The sequence below is a fragment of the Pygocentrus nattereri genome, chromosome 19 (genome assembly GCF_015220715.1).
Source record: "Pygocentrus nattereri isolate fPygNat1 chromosome 19, fPygNat1.pri, whole genome shotgun sequence".
Classification (NCBI taxonomy): Eukaryota; Metazoa; Chordata; class Actinopteri; order Characiformes; family Serrasalmidae; genus Pygocentrus; species Pygocentrus nattereri.
Genome location: NC_051229.1, coordinates 2,639,522 through 2,660,322, shown reverse-complemented (window position 1 = coordinate 2,660,322; position 20,801 = coordinate 2,639,522). Strand labels below are relative to the sequence as shown.

Here is a 20,801-nt window from a genome sequence, read left to right as displayed (position 1 = left end):
ACAGATGGACTACAGTCTGTAACTGTAGAACTACAGAGTGCAGCTATACAGTAAGTGGAGCTGATAAAGTGGACAGTGAGTGTAGAAACTTGTTTTTGTCATCTAAGAAATGACTACTTTGTGTTATTTATGCTTTGACCCGTCGCAGCAGCTGCATGTTGGCATTTCTTTTTACATATGAATCAGTTCTGTGTTGTTTCAGGGCCTAAAAATCACAGTAAAGGTCATTGCTGTCATAACGACCCGTGTATTCCCTTTTTTTTTTTTTTTTTTTAGTAATTTTTATTTTTTAAATAATTTGAGCACATCAGCTCTCCTTTTACTTTGTGTGAAAATCTCATGATGAATGGACAAATAGAAATGCTCCAAAATGCCTTGGAATAAAATCTCTTTCCATTGATTTACACTGAAAGTAAAGAAGGATTTTTCCTTGTCCGGAAAAGTTGCTATTTTGGAGATGCTTGTGTTTTATTGGACAGAGTTATGTATGGTTGTGCCCCTGTGTTACTCGGCATCAGGACAGGCTACAGCAGAGTGTATTATGGAGGATGGTGTTGGGGGGTGGGGTAGAGGGGGGCTGGGTGAGTGGCGATGGAGGGCAGAGGTTGTGTGAAATGGGACGAGCTTTAGAGAGGAGGAGGGAGCGGATCAATCGGAGCTGAGCTGCTTTACTTTCACTGCAAGCTGCACCTGCTCATGCGGGCAGAGAAAGAAAGAGAGAGAGTTGGAGAGAGTGAGAGAGAGTGAGAGAGAGTGAGAGAGAGTGAGAGGCTACTGGAATCGTGATGCACATCTCAATGCGCTGCTGCTGGCGGCAGCCTCCTCACATCAGAGCAGCGTGTGTTTACAGAGCACAGAGAGAGAGAGAGAGAGAGAGAGAGAGGGAGAGAGCATGAGAGAAGAAGGAGAGAGGGAGAGGGAAAGAGTAGGAGAGATAAGAGAGATAATATAGAAGACAGGGAGAGAAAGAGAGAGGGAGAGAGAATGAAAGAGGATGAGGGAAGGATATAGAGAGAGAGAAAGGAATGGAGAGGGTGAGAGAGGAATAGAGGTAGATTAATAGGAAAGGGGAGAAAGAGGGAGAGGTGGAGATTCTGAGAAAGTACGAAATGAAGAGAGCAAGGATGGAGAGAGACAGAAAGAAGAAAAGGAGAGAATGAGAATGAGAGAGAAAGATGGAGGGAATAAGAGAAAGCGGGGAAGGAGGTAAAGAAAAATGATGAGCGAGGAGGAAAGAGTGATGCATAGAGAGACAGACAGAGTGCAGGAGAGAGAAAGAGGAAGAAATGGAGAGACTAAAACAAAAAGCTAGAGGAGGTAGAGAAACAGGGGGATGAGATGGTGATGCACAGAGAGAGAGAGAGAGAGAGAGAGAGAGAGAGAGCGAGAGAGTGATAAATCCAGTGATAGAACAAGAGAGAGATGGATAGAGAGACTGATAGAGAGAATGAGAGAGGTAGAGAGAATGAGAGAGGTAGAGAGAATGAGAGAGGTAGAGTGATGTAGAGAGAAAATGAGAGAGAGAATGAGAGAGAATGAGAAAGAAAGTGACAGAGGCAGAGTGATGTAGAGAGAGAATGAGAGAGAAAATGAGAAAGGTAGAGAGAGAGAGAGAGAGAGAGAATGAGAAAGAGAGAATGAGAGAGAGAATGAAGGAGAGAGAGAATGAGAGAGAGAATGAGAGAGTGAGAATGGAGGAGAGAGAGAGAGAGAGAGGTAGAGTGATGTAGAGAGAGAATGAGAGAGGTAGAGTGATGTAGAGAGAGAATGACAGAGAAAATGACAGAGGCAGTGTGATGTAGAGAGAGAATGAGAGAGAGAATGAGAAAGGTAGAGAGAGAGAGAGAGAAAGAGAGAGAGTGTGAAATGAACACAGCAGACGTGCCAATAGCTCCTGTTTTTCCATCTCCTGCGCCGTGGGAGCAACCTGAATGGAAGGAGAGGGATAGAGAGAGACAGAGAGAGAGAGAGAGGAATGGAAAAGAGCAAGGGAAGAGGGAGGGGGCTGATACGGGTGGGCAGCGCACAGAATGCCCCTTCATCCACTCGTTCATCTATACATGTCGGTTCTGAATGACCTGCTACCCAGAATGGACCCATGTAAGTTACATTTAAAACTGGTTCACAGCCCTGTGAAAAAGTCTGAGACCCCCTTCATTTATTCATTTCCAGTCAAAGTCCAAGTTCTTCGTTTTCAGGAGACGTTTCTGAGATCAGATATAGGATAACCCACTTGTATAATGAAGGAGAAAGTTAAAAGAAAATGGGTGAATTTCCAAGAGCTCCTGAGAAAATGGGCCTCCTAACAACCACCTGGAAGACCCAGTCAACCTCAAAACTGCCCCCATCACATAAACAGCATTGAAAGCTTTGATCTCTGAGAGAGAGGAGAAGATCAAGCTGCTTCAGATCTGAAAACATCCACAGGTGTTTCTGTCCATCCTTCCACTGTGAGAAGACCACTCAGCGCTGTGGGTCTGAAAGGACGTGTAGCTGATCGAGAAGAGCCTCACGATGGGACGATGGACTGACCAGCAAGCAAGCAAAGTTTATTTATACAGCGCTTTTTACAGCAGGTGTTGTCACAAAGCAGCTTTACAGAATAATCAGTATTACAGAAAGAAGAACAGAGATCGGGGGTCCGAGCCCCCATGAGCATCGCCAGCGGCGACAGTGGCAAGGAAAAACTCCCTAAGAGCAGGAGGAAGGAACCTTGAGAGGAACCAAGACTCAGAAGGGGAACCCATCCTCCTCTGGTCGACACCGGACAGCAAACGGCCTTAGTGTAAAGTATTAAAGTATTATAATAGAAAGCGGGAAAAACAGGTGGGCAGTTAATTAGATTAGTCTATGATCAGCAGCGGCAGCAGCATCTGAGGGTGAGGACTCCACTGTACAGCAAGAAGCTCAGTGGTGGTCAAGCTGGTCCAGAAGGCTGGCGAGCAGCGGCACAAAGAGGCAGCAGCATCAGACGCTCAGGATGGGCAGCTGATCAACTCGGCAAAGAAAGAAAGTCAGTTCTGTAAAGAGTGGCTGACCACAGAGTCAGTTCTGTAAAGAGTGACTGACCACAGAGTCAGTTCTGTAAAGAGTGGCTGACCACAGATTACAGCAGAGACTCCAGCAGGTCCAGACCTGACAGGGAGACTAATCACCAAAGGCTCCACTATACAAGTAAGTTTTTAGCCTAAACTTAAAGACTGAGGCTGAGTCTGAGTCCCGAACATTAACAGGAAGATTATTCCAGAGCTGGGGGGCTTTGTATGAGAGGATCTCCCCCTGATGGAGCTTTATTAGTTCTAGGTACCAGTAGTGAGCAGCACCTTGTGATCTAAGTAGGCGTGATGGTTCATAGTGGGAGAGAAGGTCACTCAGGTACTGAGGGGCGAGTCCGTTTAGAGCTTTATAGGACAGTAATAGGATTTTATGATCAATGTGAAATTTAACTGGTAACCAGTGCAGGGCTGATAAAACTGGGCTGACCTGGTCAAACTTTCTGGCTCTTGTGAGACTCTGGCTGCAGCGTTCTGGACCAGCTGAAGCTTGTTGAGGCTTTTGCTGGGACGTCCGGACCGCAGGGCATTACAGTGTCCAGCCTTGAAGTAATAAAAGCATGAACTAGCTTTTCTGCGTCCTGTAGAGATCATGCATTTCTTAATTTAGCGATATTGTGGAGATGCAGGACGGCTGTTCTAGTGATATGAGTTATATATGCGTCGAAGGACAGATCAGCGTCTATCATGACACCAAGATTTTTACAGATGAGCTCGATGCAGCTGAGAAATTAAGTTTAAGTGTTAAGTTAGACAGTTTGTTTCTAGCTGCTTCTAGACCAAGAAGCAGAACCTCTGTTTTATCTGAGTTAAGTAGCAGAAAGTTACTCGACATCCAGTCTTTTATGTCTTTTATACAGTCCTCAGTCTGGCTAAGTTTAATTTTATCATCCGGTTCGCTTGATGTATATAACATCATGTATGTATGTGTCATCGGCACAGCAGTGGAAATTTATGCAGTGTTTACTGATAATGGTGCCCAGTGGTTGCATATATATTGTGAATAATATAGGTCCTAAAACAGAGCCTTGTGGAACACCATACTTTACTTTTGTGAGGACAGATGATTCACCCTTTACATTAACAAACTGATATCGATCAGTGAGGTAGGACCTGAACCAGGAAAGAGCTATTCCTCTTATCCCTACAAGGTTTTCTAGTCTATCTAGTAAGATAGAGTGGTCTATTGTGTCAAATGCCGCACTAAGATCAAGGAGGAATAGCAGAGACACATTTCCTTTGTCAGAGAATACTGTCCTATGTACTATGATGTGGCCTAAAACCAGCCTGAAGTTTTTCATGTATATGATTCCTGTACAAATAGGAGCTTAATTGTTATTCTGCTGCTTATTCCAAGACCTTAGATATAAAGGGGAGATTCGAGGTCTGTAGTTTGATAGTTCTCAGGGATCGAGGTTCACTTTCTTAATCAGTGGTCTAATTACTGCTCGTTCAAGAGTTTTTGGGGTGTATCCAGGGCTAAGAGAGGAGTTTATTATTGACTTATTATTGGTTATTTCTGGTAAAATTTCCTTGAGTAAACCTGTGGGAATTGGATTTAACGTACAGTTTTAACTAGTTCATTTTCTTGAAGTAAGCTAAACGATTCCAGCCTCTGCAGTGATTATGATATTCTCAGGATCTAGACTGGCGTTATAAGGCAGCAGGCTTATAGAGTTTAACTGTGTTTCTGAATTTTCTGCCTAATTTTTTAAATTTTATCACTAAAGAAATTCATAAAATCATTGCTGCTATAGGCTAAAGGCATCTGGGGTTCAGTAACTGTTTAGTTCCTTGTTATTTTAGAAATTGTGCTAAATAGTAATCTAGGATTGTTCTTATTGTTTTCTATGAGAGAGGAGAGACAGGCTGAGCTACAGTTAGAGCTCTTCTATAGTCTATCAGGCTCTCCCTCCAGGCGGAAGCTCGAGTATTATTGTTATACCAAGGGGCGAGGGTTTTTTCTGCTGTTCTATATTACCCTTTTAAAGGAGCCACACTATCTAGAGTAGCTCGAAAAGTATCCTCTAAGAACTTGGTCATAATATCTAACTCGCTAGGATTAGATGGACAGCAGACAGAAGCTGATAACTGCAGAAGGTTCCTGATAATGCTGCCAGCTGTGGAGGAAGTTACAGTGCACTTAACACGATAACATGGCGATGAACGCACATTACCACTAACGTGAACTTCAGATGAGATTAAGTGATGATCTGAACCTCACTGAGAAGAGGAGACGGACACATCAAACAAAGAAGCTGAACGATGGATTGACCACCCCAGAGTCCAGACCTCAACACCACTAAATGTGTTTGATCACTTCAGAAAATCATCAACCAGCTTCTAAGACTGAACTTTGGAGCTGTGGATCCACAAACTCACACACAAACATCAGAAATCCAATGTCTCTATATCTGTGTCTTTGTGATGATCCACCTCAGAATTCCAGTTCAACCCCTTCCTGAATCTCTAGAGCCGCCCTTTCTGTTCCATCTCATCCCGAGATCATACGAGACTCACATCAGGAGTTATGAGCCTATGAAGAGGGGCTGAGATACACGTCCATCTACATTCTGTGTGAAACTGACCGACGGACACTCAGGACATCACTAAGGACTGACCGTCACCCCAGAAACCCTTCATTCCTCATTCAGTCCACATCGGAGACTAAATGGCATCAGAGAGTTTCCAGCTGCTGAAGCTGCTGCAGCAGGTTTGGAAAGTAGATGAAGATAACGGAGCTTTTAGATATGAAACATATGAGGATCATGTTCTATTCTATAAAGAAACTTTAGAGGAGGATTTAAGAAGAGATGAACAAATCGAGAGAATGACCGAAGACCCCAGAGGTTCAAGGCTAAGTTTTGTTATTCATTTTTCACTCAGCTATATTATAAATGAGGCCTTCACCTCAATGTATTTGAGTGTGAAAAAAGGCTGAATGAATGTTTGTAATTTATTAAAGGGCTCATTTGCAGGCAATATCAGCATTGATAAGGCTAAAATTTGAAGTTCTCAGAGGTGGACGAAGAACACAAACCAGTTAAAGTTAAAGTAGAGACCCCCAAGGTAAATATCACTCCAGTAAAAGTAGAAGTTCCTCCCTTTAGACCTCCACTTGAGTAAAAGTACTAAAGTATTTACCTTCAAATGTACTTAAGTACAAAGTAAAAGTACTAAAAGAGTAATTCTGGCTCTGATGTCCTGTTATCATTTTTATAACCAGACTGGCTTCATGAACTCATTTCAGGTGGAAGTCCTCCAGCGTCTCTCTTGGTAAACCAGTCTTTTAATAGAACGTCATTAATTAGTGACGCTGACGTCTATTAAAATGATCAGAAGCACAAAACACTGAAGGTAAACAGTTTCCATCAGGGAGAACCGAGTGGCTCTGAAATCACTTTTTACACACAAGCAAAGTTTCAGTTTCAGATTTATTTACAACTTAGTTCCAAGTTTAAGCTGAATAAAAACTGGCTTTAAACTCAGGATCACAGATGAGCTCCTTTACTATGTTGATCTGTAGGCGTCTGTTCATAAACATAAACCAGCCCAAACTCATTTACTATAAAATGAAATGGTGTTTGTAGAAATTCAGAAAAAAGCCGCGTCAGTCTCGACTGCATATGTGGACATATTTCTATATTGAGCTCTATTTACACAAAGTTAGGTTAGTTCATCATTTATGTTGAACAGACTCTCCCAAAGTTTTACGCTGCTGCGCTGACGTTGAACCGCGTGCTGCACTGGGTCGGTATGACCAACAGGTCAAAACCAGCTCTAAACAAAGTGACCGCTGGGCCCTGATTGGTGCTCTGGCTTTGCGCTTCTTTCGTTTTGACATGTTACGTTTTTATACACACAGAAACCAAAAGGAACGACAGATTTCTCAAAATGTAGGAGGAGAAAGTCGGATATTAGACTCTGAAATGTAGTGGAGTGAAAGGAAAAAGTCGCCCAGAACGGAGAAACTTCAGTACAGATACACCAAAAATACTAAAGTACAGAAACTAATTACATTTACTCAGATACTCAGTTACTCAGTTACTGTCCACCCCTGGGATTAACCCAATGATACATTGTGCAGCCCTGGTTACAGGTGATCCAGTATGGCTATTCCAGTATGATTACATCTGAACTGTACGTCCAGAAGTTGGTCTTGACTGAAATAGCATCATCCTTTAAACCAGGCTTAACACCTCTGTGTACCAGCCGAGTGGTCCACCCATAGAAACACAGTGTGTTTTATTTATGAGTGTAACAGCAGCTCAGTTAGGCTCGGCTTATAAATATGTATCCTCTCCTCCATAATTTCCTCTTTCACAAATTCAGCCGTGGTTTTAATCATGCAGGCGCACATTTGTCCTAATTAGCACAAGCATCCAGTGAAAATATTTATAAGTCACTGAGCAATAGTATTATGCTAATATGAAAAGTGTCATATCTTAGTATGATCTCAATTAAATATCCTGGTATTCAATGTTTTTTTACATTACATATTTCATATTACAACCCCAATTCCAGTGAAGTTGGGACGTTGTGTAAAACATAAATAAAAACAGAAGACGATGATCTGCAAATCCTTTTCAACCGATATTCAATTGAATACACTACAAAGACGAGATATTTAATATTCAAACGGATAAACTTTGTTTTTTGCAAATATTCACTCATTCATTTTGAATTTGATGCCTGCAACACGTTCCAGAGAAGTTGGGACAGGGGCGTGTTTCCCACTGAGTTACATCACCTTTCCTTTAACACTCAATAAGCGTTTGGGAACTGAGGACACTGATTATTGAAGCTTTGTAGGTGGAATTCTTTCCCATTCCTGCTTGATGTCCAGCTTCAGCTGCTCAGCAGTCCGGGGGTCTCCGCTGTCGTATTTTGAGCTTCATAATGCGCCACACATTTTCAGTGGGAGACGGTCTGGACTGCAGGCAGGCCAGTCTAGTACCCGCACTCTTTTACTACGAAGCCACGCTGTTGTAACACGTGCAGAATGTGGCTCGGCATCGTCTCGCTGAAATAAGCAGGACGTCCCTGAAAAAGACGCTGCTTGGATGGCAGCAGATGTTGCTCCAAAACCTGGATGTACCTTTCAACATTAATGGGGCCTTCACAGATGTGCAGGTTACCCCTGCCATGGGCACTAACACCCCCCCACACCATCAGAGATGCTGGCTTCTGGGTGGTGTTGATATGTGGCTTCGCTTTGCATGGCAGAGTTTTAACCTGCACTTGTAGACGGAGCGAAGAACTGAGTTCACTGACAGTGGTTTTCCGAAGTGTTCCTGAGCCCATGTGGGAATATCCGTTACTGAATGATGTGGGTTTTTAATGCAGTGCCGCCTGAGGGATCGAAGGTCACGGGTATTCAGTGCTGGTTTTCTGCCTTGCTGCTTACCTGCAGAGATTTCTCCAGATTCTCTGGATCTTCTGATGATATTATGGACTGTAGATGATGAAATCCCTAAATTCCTGCAGTTGCACGTTGAGAAACGTTGTTCTTAAACTGTTGGACTATTTGCTCATGCAGTTGTTCACTAAGTGGTGAACCTCGCCCGTCCCTGCTTGTGAACGACTGAGCCTTTCAGGGATGCTCCCTTTATACCCAATCAGGACACTCACCTGTTTCCAATTAACCTGTTCACCTGTGGAATGTTCCAAACAGGTGTTTTTACAGCATTCCTCAACTTTCCCAGTCTTTTGTTGCCCCTGTCCCAACTTCTTTGGAACATGTTGCAGGCATCAAATTCAAAATGAGTGAATATTTGCAAAAAACAATAAAGTTTATCCGTTTGAACATTAAATATCTCGTCTTTGTAGTGGATTTAACTGAATATCGGTTGAAAAGGATTTGCAAATCATCGTATTCTGATTTTATTTATGTTTCACACAACATCCCAACTTCACTGGAGTGAACTCTATCAATTCACCACATTGATCATACATAAGCACATTTTTTTGTTTAGATACTTTAGTAGTGATTTTTTTTCTTTCATTTCAGGTCTTCTTAAATTCTTAAACAGACTAAATTTCTGCATAATTAGCTGGTTGAGATGTAAACAGAGCCGTTCAGAGCGGTTTGGCGTGAAACGTTCAGTTCTAGACAAAACTACAGTCAGAACCGCTCACAGTGGAGGTGATGGGAACCAGACGTCCCTCTAAAAGCTCCTACAGAAAGTTCCTACATGAACTGGTTCTGAATTCACTGCCTGATGACTGAGACGCTGTTTTATGAGAGTTTAGAGAACTTCAACTCCATTCATGGTGGAGGGAGACATGCAGGGCGCCGTGCGGCAAAATAGTCCACAAAGAAAACTCATTATTCCAGATTTTCCACTATTTTCCATCATCAACATTCCATATAAGCTCAGAAGACTGGTGTAGGTTCTCTGGTGGTTCTGGATGATAAATAAAGTGTCTATGTCTGTGTTGTAGTCATGGCGACGCCTGGTTCCCATCACCACCACTGTAAAGAAATCTGAACCATTTCACACCAAACCCACTGAATCCCTATCTTAGAGATTTAATTATGGAAAAATTTTGAAACATTGGTGGAATTCCCATTTAAGGCTTAATCTGAGCTCTGATTTGACCTGTTTGGTCAAAGATATCCACATCATATTGTATGTAAGATACTATTACTATACTATGCCTATACTAGGCAATTCTTATGAACTGATTCATTGTTATCATATCTTATGGCTAATGATTTGCGTCCACAGTTATGATCCTGTTATGTTATAACAGTTATAACATAACTGTTAGTTATGATCTACATCCACTGTTATGATCCTGTGGACTGTTGTTATTGAGGCTAATAAATTTAAGGAGAATCTAAAATTCGTCACTTCAGAGTGATTTAGGGCAGCAAAGCGCCGAGGCAGAACGTATTACAGGTGTTTACAGCTCCCTACAGTACAGCTTTTCCTCTAGAGGAGCCGGAGTGAGGCGTTCGGAATGAGAAAACAGCGGCAGAGTGCGGGGCAGGAATATTGATATCAGGCTCCCAGAGGTGCTGCGCTTTAAATCTGCAATCTTCCAGTGGCTGGTGTGAAGACGGTAACCGCCGGAGCGTTTCTGCACGTCGCTGGGTTTGCACCGTTATAGATTTCTCCTCTGCTGTGTAATTGTATGGCGGCTCATGATGAAACAGGCGGCCGGGTATAAAAGCCACTGCTTTTCTGTGTCTGTCCTCTAATACGTCTTTATCAGAGATGTTATAAAGACAGAATCTGAGTCAGAGTCGCTTTATTCGCTGTCACACGTCATCGTGTACTTAGAAATGTCTTGGCATTTAAGATGCTGCTCATCACAGACATGACAAAAGAAGACAAAGTGCACAAACAGGCATTTTTCTTCTCAGATCCATACACAGCACTTTGAGCGCAAACAGAGCGAAAAAGGACAGATTGTAGTGGAGAAAAGTGAATTTGTCAAAACAGTAGAACAGCGGTTTACATCATTTGTGGAACCCTTTATAGATTTGTGTCGTTTACCAGCTGCGCAACAGACGTTAAACGCATTCGGACAAAGCTTTCATTTTAGAGCTCCAACTGTGCTGATATTCAGTAATAAAGTATTCCGGCGTATTCAGCACACATGCTGATGGTTTCATGGACACTGAAATACCATAGGTAGGGCCTGGGTTCGATTCCCCGGCCGGGCAACCAGGGTCCTCTCTGTGTGGAGTCTGCATGTTCTCCCTGTGTCTGTGTGGGTTTCCTTTCTTACAGTCCAAAGACATGCAGTCAGGCCAATTGGACATGCTGAATTGCCCCTAGGTGTGAGTGGATGTGTCTGTCTGCCCGGCGCTGGACTGGCGACCTGTCCAGGGTGTATCCTGCCTTCCGCCCAGTGACAGCTGGGATAGATTCCTGCCCTAAAGAGTTTGTAGAGATGCCGAGCAGCTCTGCTTTCTCCAGCTTCCAGTATGTATAAGATATGTGGGGCAGCCCTGGGCTACAGGTCGCCGGTTCGATCCCCTCGGCCGACAGTCCATGACTGATGTGCCCTTGAGCAAGTCACCTAACCCCCAATAGCTCCCCGGGCGCCACGGATAGGGCTGCCCACCGCTCCAGGCACGTGTGCTCACTGTCACCTAGTGCGTGTCTTCACTAGTGTGCATGTACGGATGGGTTAAATGCAGAGGTCTGATCAGTTCACATGATAAAAGAACTGTATATTGGCAACATTAATTAATGCTCAGTCAATTTTCCATAGCCTTTTATCACGGTTTACAGGATACTGCGTGGTTTCTTCAAAGCGTTCAAAAAATGTCAAGAGGAATTTTTTAATTTCTAACATCATTATTGTATATTGTGACAGTAAAGTTAGATCAATTTTAACTACCATCACAATTACCTTTTATTATAGTTTATATCGAGTTTATATATATATATGAGGTTTTTGATCCCACTTTACATTGTGTCTCTAACTGTTCAGTTACACATGAATACCATCTACAACAACATTGTAACTACTAATGATGTACTCAGTGTTAAAGATGGATTACAGGCCTACAGCTTATGTAATTACACACGTGTATCTACTTCAGTTTTGGTTCATGTACGTACACAAGTGGACAGCTCCTGTGTAGTTTATATGTAGGTGCTGTATAGTAATGGAGTAGTAATGTAGCCGTTGTTTTAGGGGTCTTACAACACCTTTAATTAATGTCATAAAGGCTACATGTTGATATAAGGATGCTGTTCCGTCTCATTACAGACTGGTTTAAAGCTGAAACTGGTCACAGCGCCACAGCAGTAGCAACATAAACGCAGCTAAATGTGAGGAAAGCTGGCAGATACAGTGTAAATAACGTCTTAATGTAAGTTATTACAGACTTTTACTACTGGAAAAAAGCTGCTGTTCCAGGATGATTACAGATATAATTACATGAGAGAGAATAGCCTAGATAAACTTGTGTCTGATCCACTCAGACCAGCACAACACACACACTAACACACCACCACCACGTCAGTGTTGCTGCAGTGCTGAGAATGACCCACCACCCAAATAGTTCCTGCTCTGTGAGGGTCCATGGGGGTCCTGACCACTGAAGAACAGGGTAACAGAGTATCAGAGAAACAGATGGACTACAGTCTGTAACTGTAGAACTACAGAGTGCAGCTATACGGTCAGTGGAGCTGATAAACTGGACAGTGAGCGTAGAAACAGGGAGATGGTCAGAACGTTCTGCCTGATCTGTGTATGTGATCTACAGTCATAGTAAAGAGTCCAGTTTGTGAGTAGATGCTGGTAAAGTTGCTGCATGTCTTTCCCATGAAATCGTCCTCCGTTCAGGCCCCTGCAGTGATAAGGAGGTAATTTGTCATGCTTTTAATTGTCACTTCATCCCTCAGCCGCCCCGTTTGATAGATTGCGTGATAAGAGCGGCCCACGTGCTGAAACCCACCGCGCCGCGCAATCTGACCTTATTGCGCTTGATGTTCAAGCAACAGAGAAGATTAATCTGTTTAATCTTGGACCGGTTGATACTTTAGATGTGTTGGACTCCTTGATTAGATTTAACGTGAAAAAATGAAGGTGTGAAGAACCTGGAGCCGCACCTTTCAGCGCGTCTGGTGGACGGTTCAATCTGCCTCGTTCGGCCTCATTAACTCAGGGATTATCCCTGAAGTTTGGAGAGCGCCCCACGTTCCTCCTCTCCTAGAAGGTGACTCAGTGCACGGACAGTCCGAGTGCTTCTCAGCACGTTTTTAAACGGACCGTTTATCCTCGGAGTGTCTCAGAGTGGCAGAGCTGCCCGGGGATCAGTGACCGCCACGACCCCTGAGACGCAGAGGAATCGGACTCTCTCAGCACTTTCACTCGGAGATGCTCTGTGAGTTTCAGCTCGCGGTTCCGTCACCGCTGCGTTTTTTCCCCTCTGATGGTTCTTCGAGAGTTCTTCAGCAGAGTCAGCGGTTCTGTTTAGAGCTGAGAGCTCTATATAGAACCACCGCATGCTGAAATGGTTCTTCAGGTTGATGGAGAATGTGTTGTCTGTGGTTCCTTGTAGCACCAAAAAGGGTTCTGCTGTTGTTACAATGTCAAGCTTGTACAAATGCCGTTTGACATAACAATTGAAGAACCCTTTTTGTGCTACATAGAACCATAGACCACACATTCTACATCAAGCAGAAGAACCATTAAAGTGTCCATGGTTCTATATAGAGCCATTGTGTTCATCAAAGAACCTTTAAAGAACCATCTTTTTAAGGGCATAGACTCTATGATCAATCTAATGATCTAACAATAGCAGAGCCCTATTGAGAAAGAAAGAAAGAGGTCCTTAAGAAAGACAGACAGACAGACAGACAGACAGACAGACAGATAGATAGATAGATAGACAGACAGACAGACAGACAGACAGACAGACAGATAGATAGATAGATTGACAGATAGATAGATAGACAGACAGACAGACAGACACACAGACAGACAGACAGACAGACAGATAGATAGATAGATAGATAGATAGATAGATAGATAGATAGATAGATAGATAGATAGATAGATAGATAGACAGACAGACAGACAGACAGACAGACAGACAGATATTTACAACACAGTCCTCATCAATCTAAAGAACGATTTCTCCATGCAAAGAACCATTTAAGCTTGAAACAGTTCTATATAAGACTCATGGTTCTAAATAGAACCATTGCCTTTACTGAAGAACCTTTTTTTACGAGTGTATTTGCTGACCTGAATGCCAGATGTGTTGTTAATGTGTTGTATGTGGTTGTGTATAAAACCTTTTAAAATGGTTCTAAATACTCTGTATAACCACTTTTGGTGCTGTGTACCACGCCACATTCTCCATCAACAGAAAGAACCACGTCACCATGCAAAGAACCATTTAAGCATGCAAATGATTCTATATAGTTCTACAAAGAACCATGGCCTTTACTAAAGAGCCACTGAAGAAGCACCTTTTCAAGCGTGTAGTTTTGATGTAGATGTGGTGAATGGATTTGATGTGATTCATCACAGTTTGCTTGGCCACTGATTGACTGTAATTGGCTTTGCACTTGGTCTGCTAATTGTATAATTAAGGGAGTCACATGGTGGGCAGTAAGTGTGGGTAATACGGTGAAAATATGATGTCATGATAGCTGAAGACATTTTTATAAAACCATCATTTTTCAGCTTTTTTCTCTAGAATTAAACATTTTGAGCTAAATTAATTTGATCTAAATGACGGTTTACGTCATTTTGCAGCCTTTTTGAAAACTCGGTGGACTTTCCCTTTAAGAAGATATGAAACTCTAGGAGTATAAACGTTTTTTGAAAACATTTGCAAAAAAAGTAAATAAATAACAGGAAAAAAATGAAAAACTAAACTAAAAACTGAAGTGAATGAGATTGATCTCCAGTCAGCTGCTTGTTCATATGCGCTGTATGCAGTTGCTATATAATGGTTGTTGTTGTTTACATGTCTTTTCTATGAAACGTGCAGTTGTTCCGTGTTCAAAAATCCTTACCATATCCGTCGACCTCTTGTGATGCAAAATAGCGCAGTATTTTAATTATTATTTTAATAAGATTTTGTCATATTTTCCACTCATAGTGTATAGTTTTTGGGAATTGTGAATGGCGTACCTCAAGGATCTACACCGGGGCCTCTACTGTTTACACTACGTACATCTTAATAAGGCCGTCAGTTCTGTTCGGTGTCTCTTACGTAACTCCGACTCTGGAAAAACTGACAGAAAGAGTTTAATTTCATTCAGAAATCCTTGCATGACCTTAAACTCATGCTGAATGAGGGGTAGACTAAATATATTCTGCTCTCTCGGTCTCAAAACGCACTGACAGTGACAGTCTGGCTGCATACTCTCGCAGAGGTGCCCCTGTTGAATGTGTCTAGCATTAAAAACACTTCCGAATGAGATCTGAAGACGAACTGCCTTTTAATCGACACGCTGAGGAGACGTGTGAGAACTTCGGTACAAAAATAGACCCGGCAGAAGGAGGACAATTGTCCAGACAACCGGTCTTATTGCTTCTCGGTTCTGTGACTTAGCCTCTATGAAATTGCGCTTTATTACAAGTGACAAACTTCATGCCTGTCGCCGTGCGTTTGGTGGGCTCACTGTGAGCTGCGCTTGAATCCGGGCTGGCAGCTCAGGCCTGTGAAGAAAACAGCTTGTTTTATGTACAGTATGTTTACAATGATTTTACAGAGGAACCGCGCAGCTGTGGCTCATCACACTCAGCCTCGAGGCGGAGTCATTTTCACCTGCAGAATCGGCTCAGGACGTATTCTTTGATTGCCATTCTGATGAGTGTTTATTACCATTGAATCCGTTTAAACTGCTGTTTAGCTCTGCAGCCCACCGAGATGTGCTCAAGTTGCCCTTAGCATTGTAATCTAGGATGTTTTCTACTGTTTTTGACTGGGTTTCAATTTCTGCTTTTGTTTTTTGTGCTAATTAGATCCCAGCAGATTTGCCTGGATGTGTAAATAGACCTAAATCCATGTGAAATAACTATGTTCATAAAAATACACGCCATTTGTGCTCGTTGGTGCACCTGCTTCGTGACTCTAAACCCCTAAACGTCTCTGAAACCAGCCTTTCAAGGTGCTTTTCATGTGAACCTGATCACCTCTACCCAGCAGGCTGCTCTTAAGAGGCCTCAGACGGCTTCCGTTCATTTGAGATGTCAAGAGGGTCGTTACCGCATCACCTGCTGTATCCACTTATACTGTATGTAGAACTGTGGGGTATAAGCAGTTACGCTCTATAAGGATGTTTGGGCAGTTCCAGCTAACAGGGGACGTTCCCACAACTGGCTAACATCATGTAAAGGTTCTCTCAACACATTCTAAGTGCAACATTAAAAGAATGTTCTTTTAACTTTTTTTGAAATAGAGTTTAGTGGAGTATTTCGCTGCTGTCGGAAGAAAACCTCACATTTCCATTTTTCAGTTCTTGACATATTTTGAAAACGCCTGTTTCCCTTTACATTGTCTGTAAATTTCAGGATGAATGGACCAAAAGAAACGGCCCAAAATGACTTGGAAAGACGTCTGGTTCCATTGACTTCCATTAAAAGTAAAGTAGGTTTTCTCCTTCTCCTGTAAAGTCACCGTTTTGGAGGTTTTCTTCCGACAACAGCGATATGTGTGTTATTCTTCACACCCATATTAGGAAATATTAAAATGAACAGATGGAGTGGACATAGTGGTACATTCTTAAAAAAGAGGGTTCTCAAGGGTTCTTCAGTAAAGGAAACAGTTCTATACAGAACCATGAACACTTCAAAAACCCTTTGCATGATTAAATGGTTCTTTGTATGGTTAAAGGGTTCTTCTGATTGATGGAAAATGTGCACGAATGTGCTGTAGATGTAGAACCTTTTCTTCAAGGGTTCTTTATTAAAAACAACAGACTACCATGAAAAGTCAAAGAACCGTTTGGCATGCTTAAATGGTTCTTAGTGTGGCTCTTCAGATTGAAGATTCAGACTGTGTTGTATATGGTTCTATATGGAACCTTTTTGAAATGAAAAGGTTTCTTCTGTGGTTACAGGCTTGCCAACCCTTTAGGGTGATATATAGAATCATATACGTTCTTCATCCATCTGATGAACCTTTTCACCATGAAGAGAAACATGTAAGCATGCATACGGTTCATGGATCTATATAGAACAATTGTCTTTACTAAGGAACCCTTGAAGAACCATCTTTTTGAAGAGTGTAGTGTCCACTATGTGGCCCATATCTCTGTGGTTTGCAGGGTTGCAGGGTCTCCTCTGTGTGGTTTGGTGTTGTAATGTTAGTCTTACTGTTTGGCATCTCTCTCTTTAGGTCTGCGTGTACTGACCGCTGGTTTTTTTGATGCTACGACCTGGTAAAGAGCTCAGATCTGTGTCTTTCAGTACTTTGAACTGCTGATTTAAATAAGCTTATACATGAATTAGATTGCAGGAGACACACTTATTATTATTATATCTTTATTTTTATATATTATATCTTTTTGCATGTTCTCCCCGTTTCCTCCGGGTTCTCCGTTTTCCTCCCACAGTCCGAAGACATGCAGTCAGGCCAACTGGAGAGGCTAAATTGCCCCTGGGTGTGATTGTGTGTGTGGCAGTATTTGTCTGTCTGCCCTGTGATGGACTGGCGACCTGTCCAAGGTGTTTCCTGCCTTCTGTCTAATGACAGCTGGGATAGGGTCCAGAACCCTCTGTGGCCCAGAGGGATAAGCAGTTTAGATGGTGTGTGTGTGTGTGTGTGTGTGTGTGTGTGTGTGTGTGTGTGTGTGTGTGTGTGTGTGTGTGTGTGAGAGAGGGCTGATAAACTGTGCAGCAACAGCTGGTCTATAGTCTGAAACTTACATAGTGCACCTGTATGGTTGGTGTTTCTGATAAAGTGGCCAATGAGTGCAGGTAGAGCTAATAAGCTAAATGGACGTTAGGGGTGGAAAACTGGAATGCATAGAATGGGCTCTTTAATGACTGTCCCTTCTGTGCTGTAGATGTATGGCCGCTACACCCAGGAGCTGGGCGCCTACGCCAAGGAGGAAGCGGCACGCCTGCGCGAGGATGGGGCCCTGCGGCGGTCCGCCGGTGTCCGGAGCCAGACGCCAGAACAGCTGGAGTACGAGAAGGATCCGTGCGCCAAGTGCCAGCGTGAGTGTGTGTGTGTGTGTGTGTGTGTGTGTGTGTGTGTGCGCCAACCACACAGCTGATCCTGTCTGAAGCCTCATCAACACAGAGCAAAGACAAGAAAGGGCAGAAAACCCAGATGAAGGGACTTGTGCAAGGAATGGAGTGAGTTGAGAGAGGAGAGGGATTAGAGAGAGGGTGTATTGGAGTTGTACATGCAGTAATAATCAATATCCTTTTAGTTATACTGCAGTAATACAGCAGTAATAATAGTGTCAATGTCATCATAACAGATTTTATTTGTATAGCATCTTTTTGGACTCAAGGTCACTTTACACAAGAGAAATCAATGCTTGCATACAGCACCGCGCGAAAGACGGCGCCCATCCTTCAACCATTTAGTTTCCAAACAGCCATTAAGCGCAAGTCATTTATTCCTCAGAAGATGTCTCTGAGGAGGTTATGTACAAGATATTCCATTTCCATAATGAAGGACAAAAAGTCAAAGGAAAGTTCAAGAAATGATTAAGAGCTACAGAGACGATGTGGCTCCTAACAACCACCTGGAAGAGCTGGTCGACCCCAGAACTGCCCCCATCAGATAAACAGCACTGAAAGCTTTGATCTCTGAGAGAGAGGAGAAGGTCAAGCTGCTTCAGATCTGAAAGCATCCACAGGTGTTTCTGTCCATCCTTCCACTGTGAGAAGACCACTCAGCGCTGTGGGTCTGAAAGGAGGTGTAGCTGATCGAGAAGAACCTCACTGAGAAAAGGAGACGGACACATCAGACAAAGAAGCTGGACGATGGACTGACCACCCCAGAGTCCAGACCTCAACACCACTGAATGGGTTTGATTCAGAAAATCATCAACCAGCTTCTAAGACTGAACTTTGGAGGCGTACATACATACATAAATACATGCATACACACATACAAACATTATATATACATTGAGAGATACATACATATATATATACATACATAAATACATACATATATTTGAAAGCTGTTGAAAAATATATGCTTAAAACCATGGTCCTTCAAGGGTTCTTTAATAAAAACAATGGTCCCACGTAGAACCATAAACACTCAAAAGCCCATTTGCATCCTTACATTGTTCTTTGCATTTCAAAAAGGTTCTATATACAACTATATAACAACAACGAACCTTTGCATGATTAAAGGGTTCTTTGCATCATGAAAGCCTTCCTCAATTTGATGCAGAATATGCTGTAGATTGGTCTATATAGAACCATGAGCACTCAACCCTTTTAAAGGGTTCCTTGCATCGTGATAGGGTTCTTCAGATTGATAAAGAATGTGCTGTAGATGGTTCTTTAACGTAACGTTTTTTGAAAAGGGTGCAATATAGCACCAAAAAAGGGTTCTTTGTTACAAACTTCACATCACAACAATAGCAGAACCATTTTTGGTGCTGCATAGAACCCTTTTTAAAAAGGTTCTATATAAAATCATATACTACACATCCTCCATCAATCTGACGAACCATTTCACCATGAAAAGAACCATTTAATCGTGCAAATGTTCATGGTTCCATATAGAACCATAGTGTTTGATAGATGTCTGTAAAATTACAAGCCAACTAATGACAATGACCATCACAAGCTGTAAATCATGCACATTTATATGTGGCTAAATTGTGTATTGCTGATGATTGGATGCTTCTTTGAGGTTCTAATAAGCTACAGTTTAACTCGCAGACAACCCAGAAGTCGTTAGGGGGCTCCCCAGTGGCCACGGAGCCCTGAGCAGCTGCTTATGTTGCTTATTAGATAGTGCCAGCACTGATCTAATACACATAGATGTATGTATTAGATATGGCAGTCACTTTCTGTAAAGCATACAGTTTTATTCAAAGGCATTTTTCAGGGGGTTCTGGTGACAGCACATGTTTTTAATTTTCAGCCATAGCATCGGTGTGGTATCTAGCATTGTGACGCCTGGTATCAGTATCAAAGTCCTCTATTGTGACAGCCCTAATCCCTCTCTCTAGGCAGGCTGGTGTGTGAGATTCACGTGTACTCTTAGCCTCCCAGCATTTGCAGTATCTCTTGAAATAGCAGGCAGACTGTTGCCTTACAGATCAGTTGGATGTGTGAGGGGGCCGAGTGCTGCAGATACGGCAGCTTTTCTGGCTCAGCGTTGACACACTGCCCTCTAACGGCCGCTGGCTGCCACTGATCCCGGTCACGTCTGGCTGCCTAGAGCGTTTTGAACCTTGTCCTTGTGTGTCTCATTGAGATTCTACAGGTGTGGCTCTTTTCTCTTCTATTAGAACAGCTCTTTTTCAGCGTGTTTGTGAAGGCCATAAAGAAAATGAGCCCTGATCCTGCTGCTGATGGTGATGATGGGTGGCATTTGGTAACAGATGCTGGTTATGAAGGTGATTATAGCAGGGATTTTTATTGTGTCATCGATAGGAAGCCACAACCAATCAGAGCTGTTGGGGCCTTTTTCATTCCCGCAGCCCCCACCCCAGACCCCCATAATGCAGTGCTCTGTGTTTGCCAGTAGGGAGCACAGTCAGGCTTTGTTATTAAGGGGTTTTATTATTACTCCATAATAAACTGCTGTATGGATTTGTGCGTTAAGGGTGTAAATCTCTGACCTCACAAGGATTCAGTTAAACTACTTTAGGACAGAATTCTGTGCATCATCTCAGATTTCAACCTGGGCTGGGCAATAGGACAATATTTATCGTTGTGGTCATAAATTACATCACAGCGTGTCACAGTAAGCTTTAATGAGCATATTGTGAACATCATCAGTACTTGAAAACACTCCCCAGCTGCATATTTCATTATAAAGAATGGATCAATAGTCTTGTTTAATTGGATTTAGTGCAGCGCAGTGTGTGAAATGTTGGATACAAATCATTGTATTCATAGGTTTTATAATATTTTTGGCATATAGCATGACTTCGTCTGTTCCAATTTATCAGATGCCAGAAAAAAAACATCGTGACATTGTGTATCATGAAAAATTATTGCAATATTACACTTTTGCCACCTCTAGTTTCAGCACAATTCAGTCCAATCTGATCATTTTGGTCCAATTCAGGATTATTTTCATTAATACACTGAATGCACAAATGCAAA

At 42.5% G+C, this 20,801-nt stretch overlaps 1 protein-coding gene across 7 annotated transcripts in view; it reads left to right on the top strand.

Moving 5' to 3' along the window:
* Positions 1-20,801, top strand: part of clcn2a (chloride channel, voltage-sensitive 2a) — a 144,986-nt gene that overhangs the window by 42,705 nt on the left and 81,480 nt on the right. For 6 of the 7 annotated variants that reach the window (XM_037547704.1, XM_037547707.1, XM_037547706.1 and 3 more), the window contains exon 2: positions 17,552-17,705. In XM_037547704.1, the coding sequence (XP_037403601.1) occupies positions 17,552-17,705 (154 nt within the window). Of the gene's footprint in view, positions 1-2,005; positions 2,101-17,551; positions 17,706-20,801 lie in introns of those variants that run through there. The other variant, XM_037547703.1, reaches the window with a different exon arrangement.